Genomic DNA, 11488 nt, shown 5'->3' on the forward strand with positions numbered 1-11488 from the left:
GAGGAGTAATCCCTGGGCACGATGACCCAGTGGTAATTACCATGATCCTGGCAAATGCCCATCTACACAGAACACTAGTAGACCAGGGAAGCTCAGCAGACATCCTCTTCAAGCCCGCTTTCGACAAACTAGGATTAGACGAGAAAGAGTTAAGAGCCTACCCCGACACCTTGTACGGGTTAGGCGATACGCCAATAAAGCCACTAGGATTTTTGCCCCTCCACACCACCTTTGGAAAGGGAGAGAAGACAAAGACTCTGAGTATAGACTTTATAGTCATCGACGTGGGGTCGGCCTATAATGCTTTAATCGGCAGAGCTACCCTTAATCGACTCGGAGCGGTGGTATCGACGCCCCACCTTTGCATGAAATTCCCGACCTCAGCAGGGATAGCAACGGTGAGGGGAGATCAGAAGCTAGCAAGAAAATGCTACAATGAAAGCCTAAACCTGAGAGGAAAAGGCAAAGAAGTTCACACAATAGAGCTCAGTGGAGCAAGGATTAAAGAAGAGCTGCGACCCCAACCCGGGGGAAAAACCGAGGAGATTCAGGTCGGCGAAGAGGAAGGGAAAAATACTCACATAGGAGCCAACCTAAGGGAAACCCTAAGACAAGGGTTGACCAAGCTTCTAAGAGATAATTCCGATCTCTTCGCCTGGAAGGCCTCCGACATGCCTGGGATAGACCCCGAGCTCATGTCCCACAAGCTTTCGGTCTACTCGGGATCTCGGCCTGTACAACAACGAAGACGCAAACTCGGCTCAGAGCGAGCTCTAATAGTAGAGGAACAAGTGCAAGCGCTCCTAGAAGCCGGTTTCATCAGAGAAGTCAAGTATCCAACATAGCTAGCCAACGTAGTGCTAGTCAAAAAACAAAATGGTAAATGGAGAATGTGCGTCGACTATACCGACTTAAATAAGGCATGTCCCAAGGACCCTTATCCACTACCAAGCATTGATGCCCTAGTAGACTCTAGCTCGGGGTATCAATACTTGTCGTTCATGGACGCCTACTCAGGATATAACCAAATCCCGATGTATGAACCAGACCAGGAAAAAACATCATTCATCACGTCCAGAGCTAACTTTTGCTACGTGGTCATGCCATTTGGATTGAAAAATGCAGGGGCCACATATCAGAGGCTGATGAATAAGGTGTTTTTCCCCTCACTTAGGGAACTTAATGGAAGCATACGTCGACGATATGTTGGTAAAGACCAAGAAGGAGGTCGACCTCTTGTCCGATCTCTCACAAGTCTTTGACACCATAAGGTTGCACGGGATGAGACTAAATCCTGCAAAGTGCGCCTTCGCAGTAGAGGCAGGAAAATTTCTAGGATTCATGCTAACACAAAGAGGGATCGAAGCCAATCCCGACAAGTGTAGAGCTATCCTAGAGATGAAAAGCCCGACTTGTTTGAGAGAAGTCCAACAGCTGAACGGCCGACTAGCAGCTCTCTCCAGATTTTTGGCAGGATCAGCATTAAGATCCCTTCCACTGTTCTCCCTACTGAAAAAGGGGCACCCGTTTGAGTGGACTCCCGAATGCGAGGAGGCGTTCCAGGAGTTCAAAAGGTTTTTAAGCCAACCTCCTATCTTGACTCGACCTATAGCCGGAAAAGACCTCGTCCTATACCTATCCGTGGCAGACAAGGCTGTCTCAGCAGCCTTGATAAGAGAAGACGAGGTCAGTCAACACCCAATCTATTTCATCAGTAAAGTTCTACAGGGCCCTGAGCTAAGGTATCACAAATTAGAAAAGTTTGCCTACTCCTTAGTAACAGCCTCTCGAAGGTTACGGCCTTACTTTCAGGCTCACACAATAAGAGTCCGCACGAACCAACCCATGAAGCAAATCCTCCAAAAGACGGATATTGCAGGAAGAATGGTCCAATGGGCAATAGAGCTCTCCGAGTTCGACTTGAAGTACGAAACTCGGACGGCGATTAAAGCCCAGTGCCTCGCCGACTTCATTGCAGAATATGCAGGGGACCAAGAGGACAAACCGACTACCTGGGAACTCTACGTGGATGGATCCTCCAATAAAACAGGAAGCGGCGCAGGCATAATACTGGTAGATGAAAGGGGAACCCAGATAGAGGTTTCCCTCAAGTTTGAATTCCCAGCTTCAAATAATCAGGCAGAATACGAAGCCTTGATCGCAGGATTGAAGCTGGCAGAAGAGGTCGGTGCTATAAAGGTGATGGTATACAGCGACTCCCAAGTGGTGACCTTCCAAATAAATGGGGAATATCAGGCAAAGGACCCAAATATGAAAAGGTACTTGGAAAAAGCTTCGGAGCTCCTGGGGCGCTTTGCAGAAACCGAGGTGAAACACATAACTCGGGATCTAAACAGCAGAGCAGACGCCCTATCCAAGCTAGCAAGTACCAAGCCGGGAGGAAATAACAGAAGCCTGATTCAAGAGACTCTCCAGGAACCTTCAGTGGTAAAAACGGAAGACTCACTAGAAGTCTTTGAAGTGGTCGGATTAAACCTCGGATGGATGAACCCCTTAGTCGAATACCTAAAATTCGACATCCTCCCTAAGGAGGAAAAAGAAGCCCAGAAAATCCGAAGGGAAGCACAACACTATACCTTGGTGAAAAATGTTCTCTATAGAAGGGGGATATCAACACCATTGTTAAAGTGTGTACCGACCTCAAGAGCCACCGAGGTGTTGGAGGAGGTACATAGTGGAATCTGCGGGAACCATCTCGAAGCCAGGTCATTGGCCAGGAAAGTGATCCGAGCTGGATTCTACTGGCCAACCTTACAGAAAGATGCCACAGAATTTGTGAAAAAATGCCAGCCATGTCAGATGCATGCAAATTTCCACGTGGCTCCCCCAGAAGAGCTCATTAGTATCACGTCTCCATGGCCCTTTGCAAAATGGGGAATGGATTTGTTAGGTCCTTTTCCCCAGGCGCCAGGACAAGTTAAATACCTAATAGTGGGAATAGATTATTTCACAAAGTGGATAGAAGCGGAACCACTGGCCACCATCACCGCACAAAGAAGTCGGAGGTTCCTCTACAAAAACATAATCACAAGGTATGGGATACCTTATTCCATTACCACAGATAACGGAACCCAGTTCACCGACTCCACCTTTAGAAGCCTAGTAGCCAGTATGAACATCAAACACCAGTTCACCTCAGTCGAACACCCACAAGCCAATGGGCAAGCCGAAGCAGCCAACAAAGTCATACTAGCAGGGTTGAAGAAAAGGCTGCAAGATGCGAAAGGAGCTTGGGCTGAAGAGCTCCAACAAGTACTATGGGCTTACAGAACAACCCCCCAATCCGCCACTGGAGAAACACCCTTCCGGCTAGTCTATGGCGTAGAAGCCATGATCCCAATAGAGGTCAATGAGCAAAGCCCAAGAGTGATTTTCCACGACGAGATCAGGAACATACAGGGGCACAAAGAAGAGCTCGACTTGCTCCCTGAAGTTCGAGAAGAAGCTCAGATAAGAGAAGCAGCGTTGAAACAAAGGATGACTACAAGGTACAACAAAAAAGTCATTCGAAGGAGTTTCACCCCTGACGACTTAGTCTTGATCAGAAACGACATTGGAGTCAACAAATCGGGGGAGGGAAAGCTCGCTGCTAATTGGAAAGGACCATACAAGGTCAAGGAGGTCTTAGGAAAGGGCTATTATAAGGTGACCGACTTAGGCGGCACCGAGTTACCAAGGTCATGGCATGCTTGTAATATGAAAAGGTACTACAGTTAAAAGAAAACTCTACTCCCTGATGTACTCTTTTCCCAGCTTCATGATTTTTTCCCAGAATCAAAGGGTTTTTCTGGAGAAGGGTTTTTAACGAGGCATCATAGTAGAGGCTAAGGGAAATAAATTATCAAAAGCCCTTAGTTACAATAAGGTACCTCCTCAACTAATAAAGATCTCTTTTAGTTATTTAAAATATCTCTTTTAAATTCCCTTTTTTATTCTCCTTCTACGAAACGCGCCGATTTAAGCTCGACAAAACGTGAAAATCCCATGAACCGACCTAGATGGTCGTCAGGATAAAACGACGAGGTACAAATCGGCGTAAAGAGGCCATAGAAGTCGATCATGATAAACTCGGGAGCGGTCCGACTCATGAGTCGGAATGCGACACCGAGTAAAAATAAAATGAATCGCAAAAGTAGCCTAAGTCACGAAAGGCTCAATAAAACGAAATTGAGTACTAGGAATAACAAAAAGAGATAGGAAAAACCAAGGAAAATTGTAAAGCTACCTTGAAGATCAAGGAGATTCAGAAAAGCAGGCAAGCCCCAAAGAAAAGGTTTTTCTAGAAAAGAATCAAAAGAACCACGAACAGAAAAAGCATGCGCGCATAAGAGTCAGGGGGAACGCCAGGAGCAGGAGTCGAAGAGGAAGTCGGAAGAATGGTAGAGAAACTCGGAGTGTCCTTAGAGCGAGGAGGGGACTCTACGATCCTCTGCCCCCGAGTCTTTAAATCAGACTCAGACTCCACTATGGGGACAGGAGGATCCACGATGGCACCATCAATAACAATCTTATCAGGGTCCAAAGGAGAAAGGTCCAAGTCAGGAGCAATAACTCCGACTTGTTCCTTGAAAATCCTCCAGGCCTCATCAGCACCATCCGCAATAGAGTCCTCCAACTCGGTGTAGGCCTTCCGAGCATTCAGCAAGTCGTTCTTTACAGACACAAGATCAGCAAATAAACTATTGTAGCTGGCTTGCGCTGCTTTCCTCAAATCTACCTCCATGTTGCATTGGGCTTGCAACTTCTACCCCTTCTCTCGGAGGCTGTCCCTCTCCTCCTTCAGTTTGGCGACCTTCCCCTCCAACTCCCTCTCATGCTCCTGATATATGCGAAGCCTACCCTCTAGCTCCTCGACCCTCGAGGTCGTCCCTAAAGAGCTGATAGGAGTCTTCTCAAATATATCCAAGAGTTTGCCGCAAACCCCCGCCGTCTTGAGACTTTCCTCAACCACAGTGGTGAGGTAATGCCGAACAGAAACATCATCCATACTCATACGAGCATGAGGATAGATGTTCTTTCGGACGAACGCAAGAGCGTCCGCCTCACCAGAAGCGCCGGACTCCAAGGTCTTGCGCTTCTTTAGCTCTGGTTCGGGAGTAGGTCGGGCGGAAGGGGGTGGCAGAGAGGAGGCATAGGAAGAAATCACAATAGGTTGGGAGGAAGTCCCAACATTCCGAGGAGGAGGAGAAGGAGAGACAGCCACCCTAGCACCACCAGATCTGGCACGAGACTTCGCTTTGGCTTCCTGAACCCTCTGGAAAGACTCTTGAGCATTTTTCTTTGCCATCTCTGCAAAAACAAATTGGCAGCTAAAAATCAGACAAGTCGGTAAAAGAAATTGCAAGTCGGAGATAAACGAAAAGCGCAAAAGGCTACCTAGTTGTGACTGGACAAAGGTCGGCGACCCCTGGAGAAACTTTTTAGTATCCAAATATGGGGCCCTCCCCCACACTTCTCGGAGGAACCCCACAATGGCCGCCTCCACCTCATCCAGGTCGTCCAGACCATATTTCTCGCAGGGAGAGGCCTCTAGCCAATATAAAGGGAACCGGGGAGAAGAATCATCATCCAGGAAAAAGGGGTGGTGACCCTCTACTGCTTGAACTTTGAAAAAATAGTTTTTGAAATCATGAAAGGATTCGTCAAAAAGGGTAAAGAGCCTCCGACCTTGAATGGCACGGAAGGACACCCACTGTTGTTTATTATTTAACCCACTGAAGGGCTTGGTCATATGGAAGAGATAGAAGAAAATTCTCAGAGAAGTCGAAAACTCTAAAGCCTGGCTAATAAATTGGTAAATTTTAAAAAAACCCCAAGAGTTGGGGTGAAGCTGGGTGGGGGCAACCCGGCAATGACGCAACACAGACATTTCAAACTCTGAAAAGGGGAGAAAAATGCCCAAACGAGTAATCATACTCTCATACATAAAAAAGAAATGAGGGGCCGTCTCGTCGGCCCTCCCGAAACAAACCCGGTCTTCTGGACCCGGGACTATCAACTCGTACTTCGGCTCATCTTCTTCAGAAGTACAAATTCTATAGTGAGTGCGTAGGTGGATGATAAATTCAGTATCAAATGAGGGCTCCTCCCCTAGGACCGTAACATCAACCCACTGGGAGAGAGCATCTACGGAAGCCATTTCTTTTCTTAAAAAAGGGTGACAAGAAACCTACAAAAGAAAAGGAAAATCAACACACAGTCTCTAAGGGAAGGGGTACGGAACTAAAGCCTACAAACCAAATCTACCTACAAGATAAAAGCACGCAAATAGAACGCATGTTACAGAAAGGGAAAAAGCTAACCTTTAAAGTCTGAAATCAAGACTGGAGGAAGCAAAAGCCTTCGAAACGCAAGAACGCAGTACGAACAAATACAAGGGAAATTTGAAAGATTGCAGAAACGAAACAACGAAAGAGAGGGAAAGTATTTATAAAGACGTTAGGGGCATAATGGTAAAACTGGGGCAACTCTTAATAAAGGTGCACCGTTACCAAGGCCATTAAATCCCTACGCATACTCAACGGACACGACGCTTGATTAGACGTAACCGTCAGAACCGAAAGGTCAAAGAAAAATCACGCCGGTTCTCAATCATCACGTCGGTCCTCTCGCAAGTCGGCCAAGACCCCGAGTTGAATACTCGAACCCAACTCTTAAAAGAATTGGGCTCGAGTAGGGGCACTGTTCATACCCTGACCCAATAAATAGGGCCCAGGATCCAAGCAAAGGCGCCCCACCCAAAGGGTTGGCCCTCCATCCAGTATCAGCCTTCATCCCAGAAGTCGGTATTGAACACGACCTATTCCAAAGAAGTCGGATACGAGGGTTAGCTGGCAGATAACACTCATTCGAATGAGTAACTGACCCTAGAAACCCTCTAACCACTTCATAGAGCCATATCTTAACCTCCCTAAGATATGGGAACGGTTATCCACCTAAAAAGGTGGCACTACTTCAGCGGTGGTTATTGGTTCACCACTATAAATACACTGACACCATTCAGGTATCACTAAGTTCCAATACTCTCTAGCCCTGCTCACACTCTTGCTAACTTAGGCATCGGAGTGTCTTTGCAGGTACCACCCCCCATTCTTTCTTACGTACAAGTCGGACGAAGGAGCACCAAGTACCAGGTCCACTCGAAAGCCACCTCCTTCACCCGTTTGGGCCAACCAACGCCATCCGGCCCATCAATCTCCGGTTACCCACCGTAACAATATTAATAATACATATTGTTATAAGGCTATAGATCGATGGAGATTTATCAATATAAGAATAATGCAGATTGGTTAAAATTTTACATATATTAAAATTCAATTAAATTTACATATATTTTACTCAAAATCAAGTATTATGATCTAGATAATTTTCACAATAAGGTGAAAACAAATAAATATATTATTTGATATATAATAAAATTTTCTGTATAATAACAAATTTAATTTTTTATCTCTTTAAATTAAATTAATAATTCTATTTGATATCTTTGCATTAAATTAATAACCCTAATGTCATACGGTCATTATTCATGTATTAACCGTATTTTAATGTTTATTATTTATATATTTAAAAATTATATTTTAAAATTATTTATTTAGTTTCATAATAAATGATATTTTTAAATTTGAATAATTTATTAATTAGTTTGTATTTATTATATTATATATTCAATAATTTATTGAAAAAGAATATTAATATAATGAATAAAAAAATAATTTAAAAAAATATCGTTTAAAAGATAAGGACAAATAAACTCCTAACTAATTTAAATTTAGAGACAATTAAGTCTCTATTCATTTTTAAATTTGACACGTCAGTATTTTCCGTTCAAAATTAACAGAAAAACAGTACCGCGTTGTCTCACGAAATAAAGAATAGAGACCAAAGTGGATCGTATTTTTTTTAAGGGGTCACATTATCATTCTGAAAAATGGATAGGGATCATATTGATAGTTCACTTAAATTTTAAAGTAAAGCATGCGTATTAAATTTGAAAAGAACAAAAAAAGGTACGAAGATGCTGGAGGTGTAGTACTATTATTGGAGTCCTGAAAGTGTTCATCATTCAGGTGTAGTACTATTATTGGAGTACTGAAAGTGTTCACCATCGTTGAATGATGGTGATAAAAAAAAATTAGGGTAAAGTATACTTTTTATCCTTGAAATTTGGCAAAAGTTTCAAAAATACCCCTAAGTTTTATTTTGTTTCAATTTTGTTCCAAAAGTTTTCGATTTACATCAAATATACCCTAGACGGGTAAATTTTCAAAAAATTTAAAACCAATCTAACAATAATGCATAAAACTTATGCTTGATTTGCTTATGTTGAGGGTTGTTCTTATGAAATTGTTGTTGAATTGATCTTAAATTTTTTAAAAAATTAGCCGTTAAGGGTATATTTGATGCAAATCGAAAACTTTTAGGACAAAATTGAAACAAAATAAAACTTAAGGGTATTTTTAAAACTTTTGTCAAACTTCAAGGACAAAAGATATACTTTACCCAAAACATTATTTGGAGAGAAATTATGATTGAACGATGATCGAAAATTAGGAATTGGAAGGATATGTGCAGGGAAAATTAGGAATTGGAGGCAAAATTAGCGAACACTCAAAATGCAAATTTTTCTTCAGATATCGAACCAAATTTTAGTTTAAAAATAAGTGAAAATGATAGCGATATGATTAAAGATCCTTTGAGAAAATGGAAGCAAACAAAGAAAATAAAGTCGAGTAAACTCAATAAGAATGAGATAGATAGCTATTTGGAAGATAATGTAACCAAAGATTTTAATAGATTTGATGTATTGAGGTGGTAGAGAAGAAAAACACTTAGGTATCGAGTTCTCATGACTAGAAATATATTAGTCATTCATGTTTTTAACTGTAATATCTGTTTCTACTTTCTACTATATTGAACTTATATCAAATTTATATTAAGCAAATTCAAAATTACAGAAAGATTAATTCATATAATTAACAAAATAAAAAAAAACTGAAAAGCAGAAGAACTCTGCATCAAGCCATCGATTCATATATTTAACAAGACAATTGAACTAACAATCTTCCAACAAACAATTCATATAGTGAATTAACAAAATATAAAAAATAATTCAAAAACCCAAGAACTCACAGTGGCAGAGAGCAGAGATCAGAACAAAACACCAACAATCTAGCTCTGTTAACAACAATGAATGAACAGCGAAGAAAATCAACTCAGAAAACAACTAATTAACCCAGAAAAAAAATCAACAATCAACCTAATTAAATCCAGAAAAATAGTAATTAACTCCCAAAAATAAAATCTGTAAGCTATAACTAGGAATATAATCTAAAGAATCAATAAAGTAGTGGAATTAAAAAGGATGATAGCAATTGCAAAAATAGAAAGTGCAAAATTATATTGATGTCATGGCATTGCCAAAGTCCTCTGACCCAACAGACACAGAATTTACAAAACTATGATACATATTCAGCAACAAGGAGATGTAATATCAATTTGAGTTGATGTATCTTACCTTCTTTTATCAATTCAATAAGCCTCTAGCAACCATTTCCCGAAGAAGTTTCTCCGCCATGTCATTCTCATCTTTTTCAAACAAAGCACTAATAATAGTTTCAAAAGTTACAGCATCTGGTAAGCAACCATTGCCTTCCATTTTTGACAAGAGTGCCAATGCTTCTTCAAACAAGCCCTCTTTGCAAAGCCCATTGATCATAATATTGTATGTCCTCACATTTGGACGATAGCCTTTAACGGAAAGATCTTGAAAAATCTCTTTTGCATCTATAAGTCTTCCACTTTTGCATAGGCCATCTATAAGTATATTGTAAGTGAATATATTTGGATCAATGGCACACTCTTTCATTTGATTGAATAACATAAATGCCTCGTTAGGTTGTTGGTTTTTGAACATCCCATCCAACAACGAATTGTAAGTGACTACATTAGCGGGTTGACCTCTATGATGCATCTCGATAAGAAGCTCCAAAGCACGGGAGATTCTCTTTGATTTGCTCAAGCCATCAATAAGAGTGCTGTAAGTTACCGTGTCTGGAACCAAGTTCTTGCGATGCATTTCTTCAAAGAGATTCAAGGCTTCATCGACCATTTTACTTTTGCAGAAGCCATTAATCATGATACTGTAACTTTGAACATCGAGTGAAACTCTACTTTGGGCCATTGTGTTGAATATATATTTTGCCTTATTTACCTCATTAACCAAACAATATCCATCCATTAAGCTGGTATAAGTAACTACATCTGGTTTCACACCATGTTTTGCCATTACAGCCAATACACTCTTAGCATCTTTGATCTTTCCTTCCTTGCATAGCCCATCGATCAAAATACTATAGGTACGAACATTTGGAGTAATATTTCTAAGCATCATATCACTTAACAAATCAATGGCTTCCTTATATTGACCCTCAAGACACAATCCAAAAATGAGAGAACTGTATGTGATAACACTAGGAGAAATTCCCTTAGCAAGCATCTCAGAGTATAAATGAAAAGCCTGACTTACAAGTGTATCCTTGCAGAGGCTATCAATAATTGCGTTGTACATTAAGACATTAGGAGCAATGCCATACCGTGGGATGTTTCTCAACACTTTAATAGCAGCTGATGTGTGTCCGGTCTTACAGAGGCCATTGATCAAGGTCCCATAAGTGACTTGGTCGAAGTGAAATCCATGAGCCAGCACTCTGTCATGAAAGCACACTGCTTTTTCAACACTACCACAGAGACAGAGACCTTTCAGGATTGTTGTCAATGTTACCGTATCAGGTTGATAATCCATTCTGAAAATCTTGGCCAATACAGAGAAAGCAAGTGTCATACGACCCATGCCGCAACAACAATTAATTACGATGCTCAAAGTAAATAAGTCGGGAGCGATTCCCCTGGCTTGCAATTGCTGAAAAAGGGAAATGGCGGTGGAGAAATGGTTGGTCTTGGCAAGAGATCCCAAAATCTTGGTGAATTGGATGATGGATGGAGGGCGACGCATAGAGAGCATGCGAGTGAAGGAATCAACAGCTTCATCAACTTGGCGAGTGGATGGGGGCACAGAATGAGAGTGAAGGGATGAGAATGAAGATGAAGAGGAAGGGAAGGCAACAAAATTAGGGATTTGGAGAAAAGAATACCTAAAAATGAAAGTGATCGTTGAGGTTGAGGATGACAACATTTTAGTGATTCGCACTCTCGCTGTTGTCTAAGTTTGAAGGAGTTTGCTAACCCTACGGAAATAGTCCTTACTCCGCTGTTTCCAACACTCCCCATACTAATGAAAGGTCTCCAGACTCCAGTCCCGTTTTAATTGGGTTCTATTGATTTTTTTTTATCAATTTTATGAATTGGACGTATATACCAAATAAAGAGTAAATACCAACTCGGTCCTGTCTATTTTCCAAAATGACAAGACGATCTTTAACCAAAAATACGTTCCATTATGGTCCCT

At 41.5% G+C, this 11488-nt stretch overlaps 1 protein-coding gene and 1 pseudogene across 3 annotated transcripts; both read right to left on the reverse strand.

Moving 5' to 3' along the window:
• Positions 1 to 4421: 4421 nt before the first annotated feature.
• LOC148565996 (uncharacterized) lies at positions 4422 to 5308 on the reverse strand (annotated as a pseudogene).
• A 4225-nt stretch (positions 5309 to 9533) lies between these two features.
• Positions 9534 to 11283, reverse strand: LOC107644155 (uncharacterized). 3 transcript variants are annotated; one of them, XM_088488967.1, is made up of 2 exons: positions 10958 to 11145; positions 9534 to 10685 (listed from the first exon to the last, which is right to left on the reverse strand). In XM_088488967.1, the coding sequence occupies exons 1-2, from the start codon at positions 11068 to 11070 to the stop codon at positions 9548 to 9550; spliced, it is 1251 nt and encodes a 416-aa protein (XP_088345093.1). In that variant the 5' UTR covers positions 11071 to 11145; the 3' UTR covers positions 9534 to 9547. The 3 variants fall into 3 exon arrangements, with proteins under 3 accessions (XP_088345093.1, XP_016203450.2, XP_088345092.1); XM_088488966.1 differs by having other exon boundaries at positions 9639 to 9681; positions 9735 to 11283; XM_016347964.3 differs by having other exon boundaries at positions 9534 to 11283.
• Between the last annotated feature and the right edge of the window lie 205 nt (positions 11284 to 11488).

Source organism: Arachis ipaensis, chromosome B5 (assembly GCF_059453495.1).
Source record: "Arachis ipaensis isolate K30076 ecotype BB chromosome B5, ASM5945349v1, whole genome shotgun sequence".
Classification (NCBI taxonomy): Eukaryota; Viridiplantae; Streptophyta; class Magnoliopsida; order Fabales; family Fabaceae; genus Arachis; species Arachis ipaensis.

Coding starts and splice junctions, on each gene's coding strand:
- LOC107644155 (XM_016347964.3), bottom strand. CDS start 11,215: ATGTTGTCATCCTCAACCTCAACGATCACTTTCATTTTTAGGTATTCT.